The sequence below is a fragment of the Pectinophora gossypiella genome, chromosome 25, assembly GCF_024362695.1.
Source record: "Pectinophora gossypiella chromosome 25, ilPecGoss1.1, whole genome shotgun sequence".
Classification (NCBI taxonomy): Eukaryota; Metazoa; Arthropoda; class Insecta; order Lepidoptera; family Gelechiidae; genus Pectinophora; species Pectinophora gossypiella.
The window spans coordinates 2,352,224-2,379,554 of record NC_065428.1 but is presented as its reverse complement, the minus strand read 5'-3'; the positions used below and the strand labels follow the sequence as shown (position 1 = coordinate 2,379,554).

The window sequence follows — 27,331 nt, the reverse complement described above, 5'->3', positions numbered from 1 at the left end:
CCATCCAATAGATTACGTGTTGTATTTACGTATGATCGTACATACGGTCACGAGCATTAATATGTATACACTTTGGTACCATGTCACATTAACTTTTTTGACAAATTGAACGGTAAGTCTCACTAAAAGTCAAATATGTTAGTGCGACAGAGTCCAAAAACGGTTACATTATATTGGTCATGACTGTACAATTTAATATAGCTAAACAAAATTACCGAAGTCATATTGTAACACGATCATTATTAAATGTCATTGAACTACAGATTATAGCAAACTTATGCAAATATCCGTAATGGTTGCAACATACATACTAAGTACTTTACATAACGTTTGCTATAATTTGCAAACTGTACGTAATTCCATTTTATTTTGACTCGACATATTGTAGATTAACTATTTGAAAGAAAGAAAGATTTATTACTCCCAGACACCACAGACACAGACAGACAGACATATAGACAACATACACACATACACAAGACATACACGAGACATATTTGGCCGGACATATAGAGCTGACGGCTCTCGTCCGATACCAAATTTAGCCAAAGGGCATCTTCTCTGAGAGGATTATATTTGAAAAAATTAATACACCCTAGTGGGCTGATAGCGATAAGCGCTGCAGGCCACGCCGGCGGGGTCGATATCGGGGCGTTCTTGTTTTGTTTCATACGCCATGTATATAATTTAATTTTATTATCAGTTGTTTTCCCCCGCGATTATGTTCGCGTGGACTTCGGTTATCGCGCGATATATTTATCCCACAAAAAAAGCTATACTATGTTCTTTTCCAAAGTCTTATCTAACTCTATACCAATTTTATCAAAACAGTATTACTATGCATATCTGCCTAACTCTGCTAGGATATAGGCGTTATGTTGTATGTGTAAGTGCAATTTTCACTAACACTTTTGGCTCGAGCATTATAGACGGCGATACGGCTACCTATCACGTTTGTCTAACAGAAAACTCGGTCAAACGTGGGTGCTTAGTTCATCCTGCGATGGAAGTACCTATGACTAGCCCAATTGGTCATACAGTTCTGAAGCTAATGTTTATATACTATCAACGATTGATTGATTGTCTGTGATTGTCTACGTTCAATCATGGAAATTTTTACCCGCCCATTCAAGCGTATAAATGCATAATAAAGCGCCCATAGTCCTTACGAACTCGTAAGTTTAAGCATACTGTAACTCGAGACATACATTGCATAAGGCTAAGCTTAGGTAAGTGTACATAACTAGAGTCTTGTACCATATAAGGTCAGTTACATTCCGGGCATACACATTGATAGATTGCCTGTTGATAGTTTGCCGAAAGTTGCCAGGAAGAGATAGCTACTCAGCATTGTGTTCTTTGTTTAATGTATCTTTATGTGTGTGCAATAAAGTATTTGTTAATTTATGCCACAGTCAAGTTTTGATGACATAAGTTGGAGGAAAATGGCGTTTGGATCCGGTAAAGTCTTTCGAATTAACATTTTCGCGACACAAAGAGCTTAAGTATAACTTAATTGTCAAAAGCGCTTTAAAAGCTGTAAAGGTTCAAATTATTTTATATGACTGTGCTGTATCGCTAATATGTTTTTTTGAATAGGTAATGATTAATAATAAGAAAAATAATAAATACTAATAATGTTTTGTGAATTTGTGTGCAATAAAGTGTTTTATTATTATTATTATTAAATACCATTAAAAAAATATTTAATATGAAAAACTATTGAAACAATATACTTAAATAATTTAATATATATACTTAATTTAAAACACATTTAAAAAAGCTGTTAATTATAAGACAATTTGTTTGATAAAATATTTGTAATTAATACCATTTGCGGCAAATTCACTATAAGTCACGTCAAAAAACCTAATTACCTAAACTGACATCATAAACTATTAATTCTCTAACAAAAAAAAATGCATTTTCTAACAAAACAAGGACAAAGGTGCCGCAAAATCCCCGACCACCGAAAAATAGCAAAAACGGAAAGGAAAAAAATGAGTCATAATTTTTCTGTTTTTATTTATTTTGTGGTCACAAATACACACAATGGACAACCATTATAAACATAGATTATAAGGAAAACCACATCTCATTACTGTAAAAATACTAAAAATGGCATATACTTCTTTTTATAACCGATTAAATGATCTATTATTGTCATGAGTTCGTAATGAATGTCTGTATGTGCAGTCACGAGCTACAAAAAAAAAAACAATAAAACTTTACAACCATGTCGCTTTAACTTATTTGACAAATTGAATCATATTCTGACTGGATGTTAAATATTTTAATGCGACAGAGTTCTAAAAACTCGACAAAATCTCTTCAGCATGCAATACTCTTTTTTTTTTTTTGACGTGACATATTGTAGATTTGCCGCAGATGGCATTAACTACTTGGCCGGAATGCAATACTCAGCATTCATCTCCCTAGTGTTATCCTGTGTCCGCCGGGTCTGCTTACCTAAGTTGAAGGTTTAACAGGTCCGTTTTTTACAGAAACCTCAGCCTGTCTGACCTTCCATCCCGCGAAGGGAAAACCAGCCAAATACATGTTATGTCACATACCCCAAACGCGTTTCCTGTTCCTGTGTATGTGGGTTTCCTCACATTGTTAAGAAAATAGCCGATATTAACATTGAATTTTCCTTGTTCCAGGCCATGAGAACTGCACATTCCACCATGATCTGGAGCTCGACCACCGGCCGCCCACCAGAGAGGCTCTCCTGCCCGACATGGCCAACTCCTACAGATTGCTGCTTACAGGTAGGATCCTCTACTTACACTTTATACTTACAGCTGTCATCCTATCGTGTTTCCCCGGATTTGTCCTATTTTAGAAGCATCTTGCGTCCTGCCTTCAAATTCAAACTCTCATATCCCGTCTCGGTTCGCCCGTGTTTAAATATCCGGGTTGCAAGCTCCGAAATCCGGGGTTTTCACACTTCTTGTCTTAGGCGACAGATTTTAGAGTTAGCAACCCTATTTATACTGAACTCCAACCAAACCATTAAAAAATAATTCTTTTGGTTCTGCCAATATTATTAGTAATCAGGGACGTAAATTGTAATTGTATTGCAAGCGGCAAATCAGTTACAGAAATCTAATATCTGCAGAATCCGATTGGACATTGGATCATGATGATGCTTCAGTCTATTACCACTACAGTAACAGTAAGCCTAAAAGGTTGCAAATTCAAAAGTTTGGGAAGTTCTTTCTGGTGTACTCTATGATGGCTCGTAGGACTAATTTTGTGCAAAAAACGCTGTGTTCCTTGTTTTAATTTAAACGTGATATTTCAGGGCTGGGCGAAGACCCAGAGAGACAGGGTCTCCTGAAGACTCCGGAGCGCGCCGCTAAAGCTATGCTCTTCTTCACCAAGGGCTATGACCAGAGCCTTGAAGGTAAGAACACATAACTTGTTGAATCAATTTAACCTATATTGTCGTGACTCAGTTATCCTCATCTTTTTTATCATGTGGGTTGTGATGTGGATTACCAAGTTACCAACCTCATCAACCCTGATTATAGGTGAGCCTACGTATTACATCAGTAAGTAGTCCTTATCGTATCCGATAACGGTGACTATAGTCTCTTCTCTCATTTTTTTCTTTTCATTATTCATTCATTATTTTCCACGTTACCTACATTAATTATTCTTTCTCATACATCTTCTGTAATAAGTACTTACAAGCTTCAAGTAAGGCAAAAAATTGCACCTTTACTTCATCACTATAAACCCTGAAATCCCCCAATACACTTTCCGGAGAATCTATAAATATTTTTTTACCAACAACCTTCTAAGGCGCTAACAAAAAATCGCGAGCAAACGCAAATTCAAACCTAACGTCTTTGTTTCAGAGGTGCTAAACAACGCTATATTCGACGAAGATACTGATGAGATGGTGGTGGTGAAGGATATTGAAATGTTCTCCATGTGTGAGCATCACTTGGTGCCATTCTATGGGAAAGTCTCCATCGGATACCTGCCTCAAGGAAAGATCCTTGGGCTTAGCAAGTTGGCCAGGTAAGAAATACCATTTAAACTAAAGACAACAGTGTAATCGAATAGAATCTATGGGATTGATAGGATTGTCTGTAACTTCGCTAATGCCCTACCATAGTTAGTGTTGTGGTTGTTCTAATTACAAATCACAATGAGAAAATTTAAGTCAAAAAAAAATCTGACTTGGGCGGGACTTGAAACCGCAGCTCTTGTCAAGCCGAAAGAATTTCGCATGGACAGGAGGTGGACCCGGTGGTGTAATGGCTAACACGCTCGTCCCATTAGTTAATAACTGACTGAACTTGACCGACTGCCTTTTTCCTACATTTACTAGTTCTGCGTGCTCCGATTTTTCAAATACAAAATCAATGTTCGTTATTAATATCAAGTGTATTGTTTTCCAGAATCGTGGAGATCTTCTCCAGGCGACTGCAGGTGCAGGAGAGGCTGACGAAGCAGATCGCCATCGCCGTCACCCAGGCCGTACGCCCCGCCGGCGTGGCTGTCGTTATTGAGGGAGTGTGAGTACTACTTACGTTTTTGCATACTTACCTAATATAGCATTCTAGAAAATAACTTTAGCATCGCTACGAGAAACTGGCAGGTTCAAACTGATATTTTAATTTTAGGATCTTTCAAGTTTTTACGACCTCTTTCATGTCGATTTCCATTCGTCGAATCGATGACGATTTTCAATTTCGGTTTTAGGGTAACCATATTTTAGGTTTAAATTTTGGAATTCTTGGTACTGCTGAGAATGACCGCATGTTATTGAGAACTTATCAATTCTTGTTTAACATTTATAATTGTTATTCAATTCATCATCATTTTTCCCACTCATTAGTTGATCTTGCGATGGATGTACCTCTGACTACCCCCATTGGGATATAGCTTATGTTATCATTTTTCAATGTATGTACAAGATTGTAAAAATATCTACTTACTACTACATTGAAAACTACAGCGCCATCTATGTAATCAAGCTAACATTTTTAACCATTCTGTCGTCGATACTAGATCATAATGATCTATATGAACAGGCGCTAAGTAATAAGCGTCTGGCACGATAGATGTCGCTACTTTGGTTACAGCATGTAATAAAAAGTTGAAAATCTAAAGAAAATCTTTATCCTGCACTAAAATTTTATAGAATAGATTACATTACTGCATAGTAATAATACCTATAGGTACGTTTGGGACTAGTTACCTGTTTATTTTTTTAATAATTATATTATTATCTTACGATTTAATATCATAAAACATAAATAAGAAACGTGACTTTAAATTGTTTTTGAAATGTATTTTTTTTTCTGTGGGTATTTATTTCTTTTTTTTTATGTGGGTATTTGTTTGTTTGTCCGAAAGGAACGTTACGTTTTTTTTATAAAAAAAAGTCCAACTGCAATTCCCGGGAAATAGCTCTGCTCCAAAACTGACGTCCCAATTTCTTCCTTCCAGACACATGTGCATGGTGATGCGAGGAGTCCAGAAGATCAACAGCAAGACAGTCACATCCACCATGCTTGGAGTTTTCCGCGATGACCCGAAGACACGAGAGGAATTCCTCAACCTCGTACATTCCAAGTGAGACGCTTATGTCGCCGTTCGTAACTTTTTACTGGAGCTGTATCTATCATTTTCGTTCCTTCTCGACTGTATTCGTATTCAAAAGATATTCGAGATGTCTTTTATCGTTAATTTTTCTGGCAGGTTTTATTTTTCGACTTTAACCCTAATCTCTATAATCAAAGATAAAGGTATCATAAGAATTCATAAAAAAAACGATCTTTAAAAATTAAAAAAGTATATAATTAAATAAAATTCTGTAAATTGTTTGTGTCCTTTCTGAGCCTTACGGTTCACTATATCTATATTTTAGGATTTCAACGGACTATAAGTGATCTTCTGATGGCTTGTGGCCCACACCATTAAGGATGGCAACTATTTATGTCACAATAGTCGTTAAGACCTCAATTTTTCGGAATTAATCATTACAACAGAAAATATATATGTCAGATAAATTAACAAAGAGTTTCATCTCGAAGACTTTATTCGTTTCAGCTGGTTTTGTTCCGCTGAATTTGTATGTATGAGTATAATTTGATTTGAATGGATATGTGAATTGTGCTTTGTACATAGTATCTGTGTTAGATAATTCTGAGCAATATGTGTGATACTTGTCCTAATTACATCATTGATTTACGTTGTCAGAAAACATTGGAAGTGAAGATTAAAGTATTGCTCAGATTTTCACATATGTTAAGCACAATTTAAATTTGGTTTTCTATAAAATGTTCTTACTTTTAAACTAGAATGATAATTTGCAAAATTTTCACAAGGTTTGCATTTTTGTGTTGTTTAATTTCACAGTTTTGAATGATGTTTTGCACGAGTTTGTACGTTGGTCGTTTATTAGTAAGAACTTTAATTTTGTATGAAAATAATAATTAATCAGTAAAAAGTGTTTAAAATATTTTCCAAAGAATAAAACCGCCATCACTAAATACCTATAAATAATAAAAAATCAAATTGAGATATTAAACGAAATATATTTTTGGTAACTATGTTTTTGCATATAATAATAATTAGCATATAAAATAAAAATTGGCGACCATTTTTGGAAAATATTTTTTTCACTGTGTATTTTTTTCTTCAAATGTTACGAACGTCGTTTTAAGTAATTGGAATTACGATTTATTTTAGTTTAGAAAAAATATCCGTAACTTATTTTGTTATACGGATGTGAATGTGCCAAAAGAGTTTTTATGAAAATATTGTGTGAATTTGTTTGAAAAAAAGGTTATTCATGTCCTTATTTCAATTTATGTTATGTTTTTTTATTTTCAAAAAAGATAAAGTCACCATTACCATTTTGAAACACTTTGCCTTTTTTGAAAATTTTACGAAAAACTGCCTTAGCCTATAGCTTAGTGGTAATTTTTTGCGAACACTTTTCCGTGCAGCTTCGCTTTTTCGACTCACCAGGGTCTAATATTGTTATTATTCTTTTATAGTATTTTACATTATTCCTAAATAATATTTAATTTAATAATTAAATAATTTTCATGACAATAATGATGACACTATATTAAAATATTTTTTCTACGGAAAATGTGGTAGAAAATATTGCCCAAACTTACCATATTTTCCGAAATAAATTTTATAAATATATTTTGTTAAAGAATAGTACAAAAAGTATGAAATGATTGATATACTTCTCAGGTGAAAAAAATATGGAATAATTTGTGGACCAATATCTTTATTTAATTCTTGAAAAGACAAAAATCTTAAGCAGTCATGGCTGATGCTTGACATTTTTGTGAAAAAAAAAACATGAATTAATTTTATGTGAAAACATTCAAAAAAAGATGGATGCCCAACGTTGCCTTAATGAAAAGTGTAAATGTACGAATTTTTGATATGTTAAGATTATATTGTGGAATTTTGACGAGTTTCTGATTTTATAAATAAAGGTTTTTATTTTTAAGTTGATTTTAGTCTTTTATTTTTACAACCACTTTTCTGTTACATTTATGTTAAACAAAACATTTTTAGTAACAAACCGTATGATACATAGTACATCATTGATATACTAACTTTACTGTTCTTAATTTCTATCTATCTTAGAATATTTAAAAAGCTATAGTAGGTACCTACTTATGTTTTTTGAATTTTTATATCAACTTACTGTAATAGTAACATGCCTACCTATTATACTTTATAAATCAATGATAAAAACGAGAATTCCTTTTTTCTCCTTTTTTGTACCGGGTGAAAGAGAGACTCCACTCCCCATTTCTCCGGCCAAGTAGTTAATACCATAGCCCATATGCCACAAATCTACAATACATCTCGTAAAAAGAAAGATTTTGATCACGATTTATCTTTTAAATACCTTTTTATTCCTTCCAATCAATTTTATTCAAATATACTTTATTGCACAAATATTAAAGAAAATACGTAGTTACCTACAAAAGATACTTAACTAGGTACATGGCAAATAGCTGCCATATTAGCTTATTATGTATGTTATGACATAATAATGGCCCCGATTCTTGCAGACACCTCCTAATTTTATTTTAAGTTATACCTGTCACCGAAAAGGAAAGGGACGGGAGATTGGCAACTGTTAATTTTAAAATGACCTTTGAAATTAACATGTAGGCACCTTTCTGATATGCAAACCGTTTCTCGTGTGCTGTCCACTCAATTATGTCGGGTTATTGGCCAATATCCAACTTTGGAAGGGTTTTTTAAATTTCGGCCTAAAATTGACGTGTTTCATAAATTTTATGACTGTCAATTATTCGTCCCTTTCCTTTTCGTCGGATAAGAAAATGACAGGTAAATTTTAAAATAAAATTAGATGGTGTGTACTGGAATCAGCACCAATATCAATTTATTTTATAATTTGATGATGATGATGATGATCGCCGACCGATTTCGACCATGGCAACCACTTCGACTCCTAGTCGGCACGACGCTGATGCGCCCGAAGATGACTTATGTAGCCTATCTTTATACATACATACATACATAAACTCACGCCCGTAATCCCTAATGGGGTGGGCAGAGCCACAAGTAATCAAAGACAACTTGCAGCCACTGTTGATACGATGTCGTAAGCTGGATATGATGAACCTTATGGTGATAAGGGATCAGCCTATCGCCCATAACATTAGTCCATCATGTTAGAGGACACAATCCCTCTGTCGGTTTTTACGACATGCCCGGGAAGACAAGCAGCTGAACGTTTTCTATGTTTTTTATTTGCTCCCAGAACAGCATAGAAGCAATATCCTATAATAAGCCTATCTTTATAATTTTTATAATTTACACATAGCACGTAAACACCTAATTTAACTATATTCCAAAGTTCCAAACAAGTGATTCCTTCATTTACTTACCTACTTTAGTATACCTACCAATTTATTATTGAAGATAATTGCCGTATTTAAGATAAGTGTAATATTGTTTATACTTAGTTGTTCCTCATTTGTTATATATATCGTAGGAATTACATTTATTTTGTCATTCTGTTGCAAACTACGAACCAAGTAGGTAAGTCATTTTTATTTAATATTATTAATAATAATTGTTATGGACCCACCTCAACATAAAATAATTCATTAGAATGAGGGTCTTTCCAGACTCATAAACTGCCTATATACCTCCCACTGCTGGGCACAGGCCTCCCCTCAATCAACCGGATGGGGTATGGAGCATACTCCACCACGCTGCTGCACTGCGGGTTGGAGGAGGTGTTTTTACGGCTAATAACCGGGACCGACGGCTTAACGTGCCCTCCGAAGCACGGAATCATCTTACTTTTTCGGACAATCAGGTGATTCAAGCCTGAAAAGTCCTTACCAAACAAAGGACAGTCTCACAAAGTGATTTCGACAATGTCCCCATCGGGAATCGAACCCGGACCTCCAGATCGTGAGCCTACCGCTCTTTCCAGACTACGTTTCTAAAAACAATATAGATGGCGCTGTACCCACTTTTTTCATGGATAACTGACATAATGCATCTTTAATATTTATTTTTTGGGTGTAAATGATGATCCTTTTTATTCCACCCAGGCACAGTTACATTTTCCACCCATTATTATTCTGATCATAATTAAGAGTAGCAATATAGGTAGCAACATAATTCTATGCATAAATATATGCACAGATATGAAAAAAAAATATCTTCTTCTTCTTATCGTGTGGATTGTGAGGTGGAATACCAACCCCATCAACCCTGGTGTCCGGGTTATTATTGGCTCCTGACATGGCTCATGTAACGACTACGTACTTACATCAGTAAATAGTGACCGGGACCAACGGCTTAACGTGCCTTCCGAAGCACGGATCATCTTACTTTCGGACAATCAGGTGATCAGCCTGTAATATCCTAACCAAACTAGGGATCACAAAGTGATTTTTGTGATATGTCCCCACCGGGATTCGAACCCGGGGCCTCCGGATCGTGAGTCCAATGCTCAACCACTGGACCACAGAGGCCGTTAAAAAAAATATATAATTATAATTTATTATAATTAATTTTAATTTGACTTTTTTTATTAATAACTATAACTAACTAACTTCTTACCTACTCACTCCCACTACACTCCGATACATACACACACACACACACTCTGATTTCTTACTTCTTCCTCGTTCTTCTTTTCTATAACTATATAAACGAACTGGGTGAGTGCCTCTCTTCTGATCTTTCCGCCACTTTTAAGATAACTATTCCTGCAGACATCTAATTTTATTTTAAGTTATACCTGTAATTTTCTTATCCGCCAAAAAGAAAAGGAACGGAAGATTGACAACAGTTAATTTTAAAATGAATGAGTGAATGAATGAATAATCCGGGCGAATATAATAGACATCTCGCTGATATGAAACCTGTTTGACGTGTGCTGTCAACTTAACTTTGTTGGGAATTATAAATTTCTGGATAAAATTGTAGCTTTTATTTGTGACAAACCAGAGCTATCAATTTTGCAAGTTAGGTAAGTACCGGAATAGCGCTACGAAGAGAATTATTTGCTAAAGGTCTCTCTCTCCTTGGCTTTTATTATTCCCATCTGATGGTGGGGTCTGCCTTCTTCGTTTTTCTCTTCCACTTCGCTCTCTCAGACGTGTCGTTTTCGGAGACATTGCACATACACAGGTCCTTTTTGACCACATCCGCCCATCTTGTTTTTGGACGTCATCTTGGTTTAAACCCTGGTATGTTTAGATTGGTTGTAACATGACCCACATACTCGTAATCGGGAGGTATTTCTTACGTGCCCAATTATTTGCTAAAGGTAATTTTAATTAAAAAGTTTCCGTGATCTTCAGACCCTAAAATAATCTAGAATGTTTTGACTAAAACTGTTTACAAAATAACATCAACACAGCACATCTCATGTCATGACAAAAAGTCATTTAAACGCAGATAAACATTACTTACCTATTGTTTTATCTTATCCATCGAGGTCAATACCAATTTGGCTTTTGACTTAAGTAATGTTACGATAAACTTATTATAGGTAATAACATAACAGAAGGTTCTCATGTATCTAACAAAAGAGGTTAAACATGCTTACCCTCCGTGACAGAATGTTTCTTTTCACTTTTTTTTCATGTCTTATTTTGTTGTTATGTAGTAATAACATTTTCAAGGTCAGAACGTCTAATGACGTTCCGATCCCAATGTGTCATTCACCTATTATGAACCATCAATGACCCATGATCCCTGTCCGTGAAAGGGTTAACCACTTTTTAGCATTTATCTGCAACTAACCTCACGTTACAAAATTCCCTAACCATGCCGTGTATACACGTTTTGGGTTTCAATCTAGTCATTACCCACATCTGTAACCTTTTATTTTCGCATGCCATGATTGTTACCTGTTGTGTGTACCTTTTAAATAAATAAAAAATAAAAAAGCTCGCGGCTACATTTCCAATTACGCTAGTCAAAGCCTCAGAGGTACAGTCATGAGCAATATAATGTACCCACTTTAGGACTCTGTCGCACTAACATATTTGACATTTAGTGAGACTTACAGTTCAATTTGCCAAAAAAGTTAATGTGACATGGTACCAAAGTGTATACATATTAATGCTCGTGACCGTACATCCATCACAAGCTGAAGTACGCTACCTCGCTTCATCCAGCTTTCTGACCAACCAACGTGATAGGTGGTGAGCTGTATCGCCGTCTATAATGGCCGACTAACACTTTGGTGTTAGTGAAAATTGCACTTTTGAATCTTTGCGTCATTGTTCCCTGATTCATATAAGTTGGAGATTTTCAAGGCAAAGATGATAAGGCACTATTTGAGTTTGCGTGCTTAACCTTAGACCACATCACTGCTTAAGACGCGCAGGGCTAACAGTCATGTGCGAGGTGACAAAATTATCGAACGATTCAATAAATTTTGTCGAAATCGATAAGTAAAATCCATCTAATTTATTTACAACTTAACAATTAAACTTAACATCACAAATATTAAAATAGGTTGGTTTTTACCCTACATGCATGTCACGTATTTTGACAGAGCGAAATTAGGTACTTAATTGGGGTCACATATTAGCACCAATCGGCAAAACGACATAATTTCTTTAACATTGTTTTAAGTTTACGCAGTTAATGGTGCTAATTCCTGTAAACACCATCTAATTTTATTTTAGGTTATATCTGTCATTTTCTTATCCGCCGAAAAGGAAAGGGACGGGTAATCGACAAGCATAAAATTTATGGAACACACGTCAATTTTAAGCACAAATCTAAAACAACCGTCTAAAAATTCGCCCGGGTTATTCATTTATTTACTCATTCTTCCTAAAATTAAGAGCTGTCAATCATCCGTCCCTTTCCTTTTCGGCGGATAAGAAAATGACAGGTATAACTTAAAGTAAAATTAAGAGATGTCTGCAGGAATCGGGGCCACTGTCATAATTAAAACACATAATAACGGGTTCTTACCGCGTTTAAAGTAGGGATATGAGACTCCCGATATTTCGACACTGTTGCAAGTGCCATGATCACGGGATGACTGATGATATTGGAGTGGAGTAGGTAGATCCATAATTTTCTACGGGCAGACATATCTGTCTACCCTCTTTCTTTGCCGCTTGTTGATGTATTTGATATCGGAATGTTCGGAACCATCTGAACCACCACCAGACAGATATGTCCGCCCATAGAAAAATTATGGATCTACCTACTCCAGTCCAATATCATCAGTCATCCCGTGATCATGGCACTTGCAACAGTGTCGAAATATCGGGAGTCTCATATCCCTGATTTAATAGCGGTAAGAACCCGTAGTTATGTGTTTTAATTTCTTTAACGTTGCGCATATTAGCCCTACAGGCTGAATCGTGGTCAAACGCACTCAAATTAAAAAAAACTCATTGGTGCAAATCAGTACCTCACGTACGTAATCCCTGAAATAGACAAAACCACAAGCTTATTATGAACAACAATACCATGTATAGTACGGACACTCTCCTGCCCGCACCAATACGAGCTTGGAGCGAGCTTGATTTACCTCACCCCCCGATGGGGACCTATTTAAGTCGTTAAGGAATAGTATGTTATGTATTTAAACTGTCTAAAGTAATACTTTTATCAATTTCAGGCGCCAGAATGAAGTCCATGGTATTCTTGGGTTTGCTGCTTTTGGGACTAGCTTCCACCGCTCCCACCTCTAATGACGATGAGCATCTAGTCATCACCCAAGAATTCTTCCCAGATGAATTCAAATACTATGAAGGGAAAAACGACATCGTCAAAATCGTCGTGCCCCTGAACAATCTTAACTTTGAAGACGATAGTTCTGAATATAGTAATAATAATAATAGTACTGACACTTTCCTCTTCTTTGTCGAAATTGACGATAAAGGAGATAAAACTCTCTATGTAAGGAAACATGATGTGACTTCAAAACTGCTGGAAAATGGAAGAGATGCTGTGTCACCTCCTGACGACTCTCAGCTAGCCTATTTCGCTGCTAAAGATGGTCTATACTCTTACAATTATCAGTCAAACAAAGCTGAAAAATACGGCGCCGTTGAAGACGATCTCATCGGAATCGAAATGGGCAACATCTCTCAAGGAATCTACGTCTTAACTGCCGATAAACACGTCTACAAAGTCACTGAGGATGGCACCAAAAAAGTCAAAATCGATGACATTAAAAACCCTGAGCAAATCGTATTGGACTTCTCTAATAATCTGTTTTACGTCGACAGCGAGAAGAAAATCTACGTTGCCAATGAGGGTGGAGTGAAAAAAATTGAAGGGTTGCCAGCGAACCCTACTACAGTTACACTTATCAGACCTCCTTTCGTTGTTGAGGAGGGTATTCCTGTTATTGTTGACAAGCAATCGTACCTTATCTATCCCAATGGCACATCTGAATATACAGATATTGACATTAACGTTGATATCACCGCATATTCCATGGAAGCTGCTTTGGTGCAGTATTACGCTTATGATAAGAAGATCTATGAATACAATGTGCTGACCATTCTTCTTGGTGATCTCCTAGAAGAACTGAAGAAATACTTAGACGACAAAAAAAATGAAATTCAGAGCATCGCCACTCGGTCAAGGAGCGAATTTCTCAACAAAGTTTAATATAATAATATCAAAACTGCTTAAGTGAACGTTTAATCTCGGCCATACAATGTACAAAATATTTATATGAGCAAAATAATATGTTTTGACATAATGACTTTGAGTTTTATTTAAATATTATGCTTTATAGAAAAATAATATAGCTTAAAGTGCTTACTTATTTACATTAAACTAAAATTTAACTACAGCTAAGTACAAACAATTGAACTCAATAGTTACGTCATTATTATGCTTATTAATTAGTGACCTTGTATTCGACAATTCATATCGACGTAAAATTAATTTTAGTGCATAATTTCTGTAACTTTTCAGCCTTCCTTAATTACTCATGAGTATTTTAAGAACAACAATATGTTTATCATTAAACATAATAACTATAGACTGTTTCTTTAGCTGTTTCCATCATTGACAAAACCATTTTGCTGACATCTCTCGGCCATTCGTTTATCATTCCAAACATTGACTTTAACAGCACTTCCATGACATTAAATTCATATATTTTTCCATTCAGTGCTGCTACAAGGTATAAAGCTGCATCAACGCTATATGCCGAAGGCCTTTCTTTAATTGCAAAATCTTTTCTATGCCCTGTGCCATTAGAATATAACAAGTATAACCATCCATCACCAAAAAATGGTATGCAGTCTTCCATTACAAAAGCAGGCCTCAGCAGTTTGATATCTCTCAAATCTTCAAAGACATTTATTGCTAACACTGTACCATTAGCTTGAACTATTTTTGGTAAATGATCTGTACAAGGTATGTAGTATATATTATTTGAAGTATCCACGACGAAATCCTTAGCGCAATCTACAGGTACGATCCTGGTTTTAACTGTTCCATTATTTTCTAGTTTAAACAGTTTATTTTCGTTTGTTAAAATGTAGAATGCTTCAGTGCCATTCGCTTTTTGTATTAGCATGATATTGTCCTTGAAAATTCCGTATCTTTTGGCTGATAGCGTGTCGGGGTCGTATCTGTACATGCCGTCTTTAGCTCCTATGTATACGGATCTGTCTACACCGTAGCCTGCAGTGGTGTCTCTACCACCTTCTAGGATTTCGTAAGCAGCAAAGCCTTCTAATACATAAACACAGCTTCCACCATCAAGTTTGGGATCAGATACGGTAAAGAATATCGATGGTATGTCATTGGAATGGACGTATTTACCATCGACGGGTACATAGATCCTGGTAATGTTAAAATTGGATGAGAATACTATCTGTTCTACTTTGAAAATGGATGATGAAGTAATCTCGTCGTTGCGCTTAAAGTTTCTTGACAATGATATCGGCAGGAGTACAGCCAGTGTGAACAGATGCCACATCGTTACATGAGTCTGGAAACAATAAAAAAAAAACATCTATAACCTCCTTGAATGAGAACCTCTCAAATGACAATATCAGGTCATGCCAATAGCGAATAATAACCCTGACACCAAGAGTCCTGTGGTTGAGCATTGGGCTCATGATCTAGAGGTTTCGGATTCGAATCCCAGTGATATATCAAATAATCACTTTGTTATCAGTAATTTGGTTAGGGTATTGCAGACTGATTACCCAATTGACCGAAAGTAAGATGATCCCTGCTTCGGAGGGTAGGTTAAGCAAATTATATTATATCGAAAGAATAGGCTAAGTTTCCAACCAGTCAAATCAGTTACTTTTTACTAAACGTCAATTTAACACGAAATTACTATAGAATTTGTATAAAAAAGCACACTGTGCATAGAAAAACGTGATAAAATGTCATACTTATTATTACGTTTTTCTAAAATTCATACAAAAGTAAGTACTTAAATAGAAAATAAGAATATGTTTTTCGTTAGTTTTAGATCTGTCTTTATTTAGTAATCAGAATTTCATAATTTATCTTGAACCTAGTACACGACTCAATTTCTCATGGAGGTAGACCCCATATACATAAACGGCCCATATACGTCCCACTGCTGGGCACAGGCCTCCTCTCAATCAACCGGAGGGGGTATGGAGCATACTCCACCACGCTGCTCCAATGCGGGTTGGTGGAGGTGTTTTTACGGACTTATTCGGACAATCAGGTTATTCAAGCCTTATATAAGCCAGGTTATAAGTAAGAACAGTCCTTACCAAACAAAGGGCAGTGTCACAAAGTGATTTCGACAATGTCCCCATCGGGAATCGAACCCGGACCTCCAGATCATGAGCCTAACGCTCTAACCACTAGACCACGGAGGCTGTCAAGACCCCGCATGTAAGTACCTAATGATTAACACGCTCGTCACAGCTTGACAAGAGCTCCGGGTTCAAGTCCCGTTAGAGACATTTTTTTTTCTATTTATGTTTGCTCTCTTTATTTGTTTTAATGCTAGGTATGATTAATAACCTACAAGTGTAATTAGCATAGACAGTTGTTATACAATAGAGTAAGATAGAAAATGGTCACGCTTACTTTGGCGCGCATTGCGTGAAACCAATGAATTGTTTTATGTGCTCTGTTTCCATCATACCTCTGTTCACGACATATAATTTATAATCTGTGCCTACTACATACTCTATATGTACATTCATTCTATTCGTCCCTTTTAATTTTTCACTATAAAATTTCTTGCAGCTCCGTTCGCGACTTATTTTGATGAATGAATGTCCATATAGAGTATGTAGTAGGCACAGATTATAAATTGTAAGTCGTGAACAACTTCTTTTACTTTTTAATAGTGTAGGTTAACAAATTTATCTCTCTCTTTATTTAAGAGCTGCGCTCTTGTCGGTGGAGTAATCGCCATTACTCCATAGATAGGGCGTGTAGAACGGTGGTTACCCAAATCGCCTTCCGTTCCGCAGTACACCGACCGATTTCTCAAACGGTGTACTAGTGGTGGTGGTGTTAACAAATTTATGAATCCGTGATTCCGTTATAGTCCTGCTCGGAGAGCACGTGACTTTCATCATAGTGTTACGGGTTCCAATCCCGGTGCGAGCTCAAACCACTGAATTCGACTTTATGAGTCTGAATTCATGTTTGGATTACAAATAATTCACATACCGTGGTATCCAGGATTTGTGCCTGTTTAATAGCAATAGGCTTGTCCCCTAACAAAGGACAGTCTTACAAAGTGATTTCGACAATGTCCCCATCGGGAATCGAACCTGGACCTCCAGATCGTGAGTCTGACGCTCTAACCACTAGACCACGGAGGCTGTTATTGGTGCTAATTCCTGTAAATACCATCTAATTTTATTTTAAGTTATATCTGTCATTTTCTTATCCGCCGAAAAGGAAAGGGACGGGTAATCGACAAGCATAAAATTTACGGAACACACGTCAATTTTAAGCACAAATCTAAACCAACCGTCTAAAAATTTTACATCAGTCAATAACCCGACACATTCATTTACTCATTCTTCCTAAAATTAAGAGCTGTGAATCATCCGTCCCTTTCCTTTTCGACGGATATGAAAATGACGGATATAACTTAAAATAAAATTAGGCGGTATCTCCAGGAATCGGGGCCAATGTATACATAAATTAATAAAAAAATAATCACAAGGCAAAAGAAAGTAAACGTATAGCGACAATGGAAACGAACTGCAGCCATTTCCTTCCTTCCTCACAAACAAGGTTATATATTGGCTGATAAGAAGGAAATCCATCACTATAATTCGAATATACCTACAACACATATATACAGAGTCTATATTTTCCAAATATTTAATATATATAAATTTAATTTTAGATATATAAAACAAATATTTATTTTAAAGTTCAATAGTGCGCCCTACTTTGATATAAGTTCGTTGAACCATAATATACTTGGGATCGGAGTTGGTCTCAAATAGATCATTAAGTGTCCCACATTATAACAAGAGAGTGCGTTTGCGCATAAAGTTTAATATAGTTTACTACTGTGAGTATTTATTTTATCTTTATTAAATTTCATATTTACCATACATACATGAACTCAAGCCTATTTCCCACCGGGGTAAGCAGAGGCTATGGAATTCCATTTGTTCGATCCTGACACACTTCTCTTGCTTCCTCCACGTTCATTAATAGTTTCATACACGCTCGCCGATTCAGAGTAGATCGAACTGAACCTTTTCTAAGGACATCTCCAATTTGGTCAATATACGTCCTTATGGGTCGTCCTCTGCCAGCCCTACCACCAACCTTCGCTTCATATACTGCTTCCGTAATCCTGTTATCCTTCATCCGCTCTAATTTAGTTAGTTAGTTCTTTCAATTTATTTATTTTTACATTTTTCCTCACCTTATGGTTGTCTGGAAGAAATCGCTTTAAGCGATAAGGCCGCCATTTGCCATGTACTTAGTTAAGAGACTTTTTGTAATTATTTCATTTTTATTTTGGTGCAATAAAGTGTATTTGTATTGTATTGTATTGTATTGTATTGTTACCTATATACTTATAGATTCACCACTTGACTAACTAACGGCCACTGTGGTCCTGTAGTTGAGTGTTGGGTTCACGATCTGAAGGTCCCGAGTTCGAATTCCGGTGAGAACACATCACAAAAATCACTTTGTGATTTCTCATTGTCCAGTTACTACTTATTGATGCCTTTGTCGTTACATGAGCCATGTCAGGGGCCTTTAGCGGTTCAGTAGTAACTCTGACACCAGGGTTGATGGGGTTGGTAATCCACTTCACAACCCACACAATAGAATATTTTTTCTTTTTTTTTGACGTGACTCATTGTAGATTTGCCGCAGATAGCATTAACTACTTGGCCGGACAAATGGGGAGCGCTGAAGGCTCTCACCCGATACAACGTTTAAGACAACAGGCCTGAGGGTGCCCAGTTGGGCGCGAACCTCGGCCTATTTTTCCTGAGAGGAAAAATATTTGAAAGAATTAATCGACCCTAGCGGGTCGATAGCGATAAGCGCTGATTGAGGGAAATCGTCGACCACGCCGGCGGAGTCGATATCGGGGTCCTGAATTGTTTGGTGTCGCGAGCTGATTGGCTGCCTCTATGGCAATTCATACAATAGAATAAGAGCATGGTATGGCCAGGTATAATGGAGCATTTGAATGGTGAAATATTTTTTCAAATCGGTCCTGTAGTTTTTTAGTTTCAATACAAATCAAAAATACCAGTTTTTCTCTTTATAATATTAGTATAAGATAAACTGTTTTGTATGTTCCTAACAACAACCTTCAGAACTATCCTCGACCTCTAGGGTATTCTAGCTATTATTAATGTATACTTAATTTACGCATATTAACGTAATTAGGTATAATATTACTTTGTTTGTGTTTTACTTTGTATCCTAGATATAACTATGTGACCTTTCTCTAGATAACAATTATGTTTATTATGAAAGTTATACTTTTCTATAATTAAACATGTTTATTAAACATGGGCATAATAATTACTTCGATACTAGAGGTGCATCATATCCACCTCAGGATTTCGCATCTGAAGTGAATGCAGATTTTCTTCTTACCTTCTTATGGCTCGGCCACTAGCCATGCAGTTCGCGACAACAAACACATCAGAACCCCGCCGGCGTGGTCGAAGATTTCCCTCATTCAGCGCTTATCGCTATCAGCCCACTAAGGTCGATTAGTTCTTTTAAATATAATCATCTCTAGACGGCTGGTTTCTTAAATTTTGTACCGGATTAGAGCTCTCAATGCTTCCCGTTTGTCCGGCCAAGTAATTAATGCCATATGCGACAAATCTACCATAAGTTACGTCAAAAAAATGTCACTCAGTCTTTCCCATCAAAGTTGCACGGCACAAAATAATGTGTGTATTTTTAATTTACTATCTGTTGTTCCAGAGAAAATGTTGCCAGTCCTACTCCTACTTATTATATCAGCTGCCGCTGCTGAAAACTGCACCTACAGATACGGCATCAACTCGTACTCCAGAAAATCACTGCTGACCATCAAAGGTCTCCCGACCAACCTAGTCTATGAGCCCAATAGCGGCGACCTGCTATTCACTTTAATAGACCTGGAATCCTTACAAAATGATGACGAACAAACCCGAATGGACCAATACATACTTCGAAATGGAGCACCGATCAAAATCGACAATGTCAACGGACAAGCCGCAGCCGTTGACTTAAAATCTGGAAGAGTCTACATAGCCAGTGATGATGGACTAAATATACTTAATGGAACAGACAGAGCTAACTTCCTAAGTCTTAAAGACGAAGATATCGTACAGCTGTTTAAACCAGCTCATAAGGATGAAATCTACTTAGTCATATTCCCTGAAAACGAAGTTTACGTCTTCAATGTAGACAAGAACGAAAAAAAGAAGATTGAACATGTTCCTTGTGCATTCATTTTAGCAGTAGATTCAAAGGATAATATTTATTACGAATGTGATTCTAAGTATGTTAAGGTTTTGCTTAAAGATTTTCATGAGCCTATTGAGTTTGCAGGAATAGGAAAGAATACAGCTCGGGCCATAACAGTGGATCCAGCTGGTAATGTTATTTTAGCTGCAAATGATGGACTGTACCTTCTAAGGCCTGATAATCTAATTCCTAAGAAATTGATGAACTTAGATTTCGTCCCATCAGGCATTGCATTTGGTAACAGTAACATGTTCTTGTCTACACATGGAATAATTTATGAATACAGTTGGTGTAAATAAGATACGTAACAAAGTGAATATTTTGTTTTATTTAATTAATGGGCCCGATTCCTGCTGACACCTCCTAATTTTACTTTAAGTTATACCTGTCATTTTCTTTTCCGCCGAAAAGGAAAGGGACGGATGATTGACAGCTCATAATTTTAGGAAGAATGAATAAATGAATGAATAACCCCGGCGAACAAAAAGGTATCTCGCTGGTATGCAAACCGTTTGACGTGTGCTGTCAACATAATTCTGTCGAGTTATTGGCCAATGTAAAAATTTTAGATGTTTGTTTTAGATTTGTGCTTAAAATTGACGTGTGTTCCATAAATGTTATGCTTGTCCATTACCCGTCCCTTTCCTTTTTGGCGGATAAGAAAATGACAGATATAACTTAAAATAAAATTAGATGGTGTCTACAGGAATTAGCACCAATGTACCAATAAATTAAGAAATAATTGACTTCCTATGTTCTAAACTTCTAACCCATCTTACTTGTATACCCAAAATTACTACATTGCAATGATAATCAAGATGACCTGTTACCATGCTGTTACTGCGTTCAGCTCATGATCCGGAGGTCCCGGATTCGAATCCCGGACTCGAATCCCGGTGGGGACATATCATAAAAATTACTTTGTGATCCCTAGTTCAGTTACGACTTACAGGCTGATCACGCGTTTGTCCGAAAGTAAAATGATCCATGCTTCTCTCTTCTGAGGTAAAGTAAGTAGTCGTTACATTAGTCATCAGGGTTGATGAGTTTGGTAATCGACCACACAACCCACACGATAGAAGAAGACCATGCTGTTCTTCATAATTACCATGTCTGGAACTACTGCGATTTGTGCTAACATTAGTTACTTGGGGCTCGTCTTGATAATATTTATTGTAAGTGTGTTTATTAATTCCTCTGAAAATGTAGATGCTAAAATACTATGATGATTTTAGGTAGGTTCACTTTATTAACTGTCAAACCATTTTATTTTTTGATTACGTTCTACGTACTTATCAAGCGTAAAGCAATGAACAAAATGTTATTATTTACGAATAGGTTTAACAATAACATCACATAAATGGAATTCGGTCAAGTAAAAACAAGATAAGAAGAAACAAACAAAAACGGGATGAGAAATTGGTCATGTTAATTCCAATTGCGATATGTATTATATTTAAAATATTTAGATGCAGATAATTTAGACGCTAATGATCTTAGACACAACGCAGAAGATCACGATCTAGCTGCAAATACAACAAAGAGAAGACACAAAAAGCTTATCTGATTACCTTCTTCTATCGTGTGGGTTGTGAGGTGAATAACCAACCTCGTCAACCCTGGTGTCAGGGTTATTATTGAGCCGCCAAAGGCCCCTGACCTGGCTCATATAACAATCACTCACTTACATCAGTATGTAGTAACCGGGACCACCGACTTAACGTGCCTTCCAAAGCACGGATCATCTTATTTTAAGACGATCAGGTGATCAGCCTGTAATCCTAACCAAACTGGGGATCACAAAGATGTTTTTTGTGATATGTCCCCGCCGGGATTCGAACCCGGGACCTCCGGATCGTGAGCTCAACGCTCAATCACTGGACCACAGAGGCCGTTACCAAACGATTATCATCTTGGGTATATTGCAAAAACCGAATAAGGAATGATTTTCTCTTTGGAAAGAAAACCCAGTAACCTAATGAGTCTACAAGAGAAAAGAATGACAAGACGTATATGGATATTGTTACACAATAACTTTCTCAAAGCAACTAAAGTACATTTGGGTCGCCACAACTAACAATGCATCATACTGACCCGAATTTATACTTAAATAAACAAAAAATAGCTTAATTAAAACACATAATAACGGGTTCTTACCGCGTTTAAATGGGGTTATTATGTGTTTTAATTATGATAATAACCGCGTAAACTTAAAACAATGTATAAAAAATAGCTTGATAAATAGCCTTCAACACTGTTCATAATTTGTCAGAAAATAACTCAAAACTACCACCCCAATATTCTAATATTAATTATATTCTAATATTTAATCTATTAAAGGCTTGAATTTTGTTGTTATTTTGTTGTTGTTTTGTTGTTTTGTTGTACAAGCAATACGTTTACGTTATTTAATAGTTTACTGTAAGTATACAAAAACAAAGACATTAAGACAAGTTCACTGCACACAAAACAGACAAATGGTTCAGCTTATTTCTAACAGAAATCTCTTCCAGCAGGCCGGGGAAGAGAACTTAAACCAGGAAAGGAGAGCTTTGATAAGAACACGACCTCTACAGTCCAGTGGTTGAGCGTTGGGCTCACGATCCGGAGGCCCCGGGTTCGAATCCCGGTGGGGACATATCACAAAAATCACTTTGTGATCCCTAGTTTGGTTAGAACATTACAGGCTGATCACCTGATTGTCCAAAAAGTAAGATGATCCGTACTTCGGAAGGCACGTTAAGTCGTTGGTCCCGGTTACTACTTACTGATGTAAGTAAGTAGTCGTTATATGAGCCATGTCAGGGGCCTTTGGCGGCTCAATAATAACCCTGACACCAGGGTTGATGAGGTTGGTAATTCACCTCACAACCCACACGATAGAAGAAGATAAGGATTAATAAATGGATAATAACAAGCTTATAATCTCAAACGTAACGTACAAAACCACAAACGAACAAAACACAGCCTACGAAAAGCAGCATGATAAAACACATGGTGTATGAACCGAAACCCAAAGAGTCAGTAAAACATTTTGGAAAGGACATTTGCGTTTACACGATGGTTACAATCCTGACACGGATACAATTTGTAAAATAAAACAAAGTAATTAAATAGATAATGAAGAAGAAATTGAAAATGAAGAACACAATAAATATATAATAAAGGAGCGGGGGAGGCAAAAGCCTAGCAGGATCTTATAGGTTAGATTAGATTAGGTAATAATACTTACATGAATTCGCGTATACCCGTTACCTCGGAATGAAACAAGCAACGATGAGTTGAGTATGGTTCTCCAGTGTTTTGGTTATTAACAGTCATTGTGCCAACCGTCTCATAATAGTACAGTAATTACATCACCTTTTTTCTAGCATTTCTCATAAATTCACAGGGTGGTTACTTTTTGGCTACTTTCTTTTAAAGTTTTCTGTTTTCAAGTATACTTAATAGAATTGATTGTGTTTGCGATCCCTTTCATGATCAGCCTTTCCGTTTCAGAAAAACAGTAAAAGTTATAATCTAAATAGATTAGAAAAGAAATAGAAAAGTTATATTCTAAATAGATCTAAATAGAAATAGATCTTGTCACTTGCGTCTGCTGGAAAAAATCTCTTTGTTAGAAACAAGCAGCTGTACTGTCGATTTTACTTGTATGTCCTTTTTGTGGACAAATAAATAAATAAGATTACTTATATTGTTAAATACATACATAGAGAAATAAATGAAATAATTTACCTACCATTGGATTGTTCCCATTGGCCTAAACCGCAGAATTGCACTCTCATCAAAAACTTGTCAAGGAAAAATATCACTTTATCCATCATCATCATATTATTGGACTGCAGTAAAAATAATCTTCTGGTGACTTGTTATTCTGCGCACTCCGAAAGGAATAGGAATTCTGTAAAAAAATATCTGGTATTTTAAACTAATTTATACATCATCGATAGTTACTTACACGAGTAGGTTAGGGCGGCTGAAAGAATTAAAATACTGGACCCAATACAGTTCCCAGTGGCAGTTCACTTACAGAATGAAGTAAATAAGGGTGAAAAGGACAATACAACTATTATTCTATTGTTCAAACGCCCTGTAGAATTCCTATACACATAACAAGGTAACATCCCACCTGAAAGTAAATATTTCCTTTAAGGTCTAGGACAAAGGGATGAATGGAAATGTATCATAGGGCTTTCATAAATCGTTTTTGCTTTATTTCGCCCCAAAACTGACATTCTTGCCTTAAATATTGTAATGAGTTACTAATCGGTAGCTGATAAATGAAAGTGATAGTTTTGGTACATAATTATTAACACTTAATTATTATCAGTTTCATTTAGGAGTAGGTACCTAGCTAGCTTACTTTATGAATTATCTACATTGTGGACTTTGACAAAAAAAGAAATCAAGAAGTAAATAATTTGCAACCTATCTCTAATTTTCTATTAGCTAAAGGGCGGTTTATATTGGGGTTTACTTATAATTCATATTCGCTAGGGACTCGAACCCGCAAGCTTATTTAGCAGCAAACCTAAACCTTGGGGAGTTAAAAAGGCCACATCGAAGCAATATTGCTATTTGACATTTGTGTGCATCGCTGACTTACTTTTATATGCGCAAATTGCAATATTGCTTTTTTAGATTTTTTTTAACCCCCCTGTTCGAGAATTCCGTTCGAAGCCCTGATACAGTACCTAATACTGGTAAAAAAAACACTCTCACATCGATTTTGGAAACATCCTCTAACGCCTTTGTCTAGACTGAAAGTGCCGCGTGTTTATAAACATTGGGTGTCGCTCTATACAACGGGATGTTTTATAAAGAGTGCTTACCATCGCTGTGACACCATTTCGGAGAGAGCCACTCAGGATACACAAAGGTAGGAAAATCCAATAATTAAAAAAGTGAAAATAATCCAAAGTGGAAAGGTAATTTCTGGTGACGATAACAGTGATATTGGTACAGTAGATAAAATTCAAATTGGATAAAGAAAATTATGTGATCTGGGGGGTAAAAAAGGCCTCATCGAAGCAATTGCTTCATTTTGGCCTTTTAAACCTCCTGATCATGGTTTGATAATTTCACAAAAACTTAAAGGAAAATTTTATGGTGAATACTAGAAAATAGTTAAAAATGTGAAATAAATCCACGGTCAAGCAATCCCTAAATAAAATCAGTGATAACCGAGTTCTTTAATACATTTTTTTATGAATAATACGAGAATGAATGTTCAATATAATACATTAATAAAAGAAATGTTAGATACGATATAAGATAAGAAATAGGGCAATAAATTAAGTTGTTCTTTTTCTTTTAGTCCTGCAAAGTCGTGTGTTGCAAACATTTTTAAATTGAAAAATATTTATTTCCGTATTCAAGAAACTCACTTAAAGATAATTTTGTAGGTTTATATTCTTCTGTATTCTTTTTTACAGACCCACCATCACTGGTCATGAAACCAAAATGCAGGCCTTAAAACGGAGCCTTACCACCATCCTTCCTATCTTCATCGTCCTCTTCAACATCTACAGCGCGGAAAAATGTGAGAGAATCAAAATCGGAACCGAATACTACAAACGACAACTAGTTGCCACCATAGATGGGTATCCCACCGGCATGGTCATCGACCCTAGGACAGAACACATATTTTTCATTCTCCACAAGAGGAATTACACCAAGGGAATCCATCTACTCAAACACGGATCTTTAGGTATCAAAGAATTACCAGTCTCAGACGATCTGATTGGCCAGTGCGTCGGGATAGATGTTCAGAATAACGTTATTTACATCGGAACTAACCAAGGAATACTCACTTATGATTACACTAGGAGCGAAATATCAGCTGAGAGACCGATTGGTGATGATGACGTGAGAAATATTTTCATCGACAAAACTGACAATCAAATGTATATTACCACGGGCTCTAGCCGCGAGATATTTCGGTTTATGAATGGATCTGCTGCTGTGAAAAGGTACGACAGGATTCCTAAAGCCTACAACTTCCTTTTGGACAGCAAAGGCAATGCGTTTTACGAATACGTCGATGGAAGACTTTACTTCTTCTCCATAGACTATTTCGAACCGATTCAGTATAAAGGATTTACAAGAGAGTTGAAATATATTTTGGAATTGAATAATAATGATGAAGCAATTGTTGCAGTGAAAGGGTCTTTGTTTAAGCTTTCCACTAAGAGTATTTTACCTGTTAAAGTTGCACAGTTAGGGTTTAAGATCACCGGTATGGCGTTTGACCATAAGAATAACATTGTTATAGGCACTAAGGGTAAAATCTACAGGTATAAACCGTTGAATGCCAATGATCCCTGCCCCGCTGATGATTATTTCATGTCTAGCATTTAGACAAAATGTTTTTATTTTCACCGTTTTTATTTTTATTATGTTTCAGTTTTTCAAATTTAGATGAATATAGGTTTTTATAATTAAATTAGTTGAAGTTTTTTTATGACTTTTATTACGAAATATAACTTCTCTCGTGTGTGTGGTATCGTGACACCAATGTCCAACCTCATCAACCCTGGTGTCAGGTATACTATGGAGCTGCCAAAGGCCCCTGGTTCACTTATATATACTATAATGACTATACTTACTTCGGTAAACAGTAGCCGTGACCGAGTGCAAAACGTGCCCTGCTAAGTACGGTATTATCTTATTTTTCGAACAATCAAGTGATTTCAGTCTGCAAATCTCCGGCCAAGTAGTTAATACCACCTGCGGCAAATCTACAATAAGTCACGTCAAAAAAAAATTAAAAGTCTGCAAATCAGAAACAATCTCACAAAGTGTATCCGCACTGGTAATCGAAACCAGGGCCACCCGTAAGCCATTGAACCCCAGAGGCCGTTTATGG

At 36.3% G+C, this 27,331-nt stretch overlaps 5 protein-coding genes across 7 annotated transcripts in view; 4 read left to right on the top strand and 1 right to left on the bottom strand.

Moving 5' to 3' along the window:
- Positions 1–7,503, top strand: part of LOC126378171 (GTP cyclohydrolase 1) — a 34,679-nt gene extending 27,176 nt beyond the window's left edge. For both annotated transcript variants that reach the window (XM_050026370.1, XM_050026369.1), the window contains 5 exons: positions 2,664–2,771; positions 3,308–3,409; positions 3,867–4,032; positions 4,416–4,532; positions 5,470–7,503. In XM_050026370.1, the coding sequence (XP_049882327.1) occupies positions 2,664–2,771; positions 3,308–3,409; positions 3,867–4,032; positions 4,416–4,532; positions 5,470–5,599 (623 nt within the window). In that variant the 3' untranslated portion in view covers positions 5,600–7,503. The remainder of the gene's footprint in view (positions 1–2,663; positions 2,772–3,307; positions 3,410–3,866; positions 4,033–4,415; positions 4,533–5,469) is intronic.
- Positions 7,504–8,985: 1,482 nt separating this feature from the next.
- On the top strand, positions 8,986–14,245 carry LOC126378154 (uncharacterized). Of its 2 annotated transcripts, none has more exons than XM_050026343.1 (2): positions 8,986–9,072; positions 13,148–14,245. In XM_050026343.1, exon 2 carries the CDS (start codon positions 13,156–13,158, stop codon positions 14,146–14,148), a length of 993 nt encoding a protein of 330 aa, XP_049882300.1. In that variant the 5' UTR covers positions 8,986–9,072; positions 13,148–13,155; the 3' UTR covers positions 14,149–14,245. The 2 variants fall into 2 exon arrangements, with proteins under 2 accessions (XP_049882300.1, XP_049882301.1); XM_050026344.1 differs by having other exon boundaries at positions 9,021–9,068.
- Positions 14,246–14,509: 264 nt separating this feature from the next.
- Positions 14,510–15,475, bottom strand: LOC126377989 (uncharacterized). Its single transcript, XM_050026008.1, has one exon. The coding sequence runs from the start codon at positions 15,473–15,475 to the stop codon at positions 14,510–14,512; it is 966 nt and encodes a 321-aa protein (XP_049881965.1).
- A 2,331-nt stretch (positions 15,476–17,806) lies between these two features.
- Positions 17,807–20,780, top strand: LOC126378176 (uncharacterized). Its single transcript, XM_050026375.1, has 2 exons — positions 17,807–18,034; positions 19,936–20,780. The coding sequence occupies exon 2, from the start codon at positions 19,941–19,943 to the stop codon at positions 20,760–20,762; it is 822 nt and encodes a 273-aa protein (XP_049882332.1). The 5' UTR covers positions 17,807–18,034; positions 19,936–19,940; the 3' UTR covers positions 20,763–20,780.
- Positions 20,781–25,327: 4,547 nt separating this feature from the next.
- LOC126378165 (uncharacterized) lies at positions 25,328–26,823 on the top strand. Its single transcript, XM_050026362.1, has 2 exons — positions 25,328–25,342; positions 25,899–26,823. Exon 2 carries the CDS (start codon positions 25,927–25,929, stop codon positions 26,821–26,823), a length of 897 nt encoding a protein of 298 aa, XP_049882319.1. The 5' UTR covers positions 25,328–25,342; positions 25,899–25,926.
- Positions 26,824–27,331: the final 508 nt, after the last annotated feature.

Excerpts from the sequence above, each read along its gene's own strand:
- LOC126377989 (XM_050026008.1), bottom strand. The coding sequence starts at position 15,475 with ATGTGGCATCTGTTCACACTGGCTGTACTCCTGCCGATATCATTGTCA.
- LOC126378165 (XM_050026362.1), top strand. The coding sequence starts at position 25,927 with ATGCAGGCCTTAAAACGGAGCCTTACCACCATCCTTCCTATCTTCATC.
- LOC126378154 (XM_050026343.1), top strand. The coding sequence starts at position 13,156 with ATGAAGTCCATGGTATTCTTGGGTTTGCTGCTTTTGGGACTAGCTTCC.
- LOC126378176 (XM_050026375.1), top strand. The coding sequence starts at position 19,941 with ATGTTGCCAGTCCTACTCCTACTTATTATATCAGCTGCCGCTGCTGAA.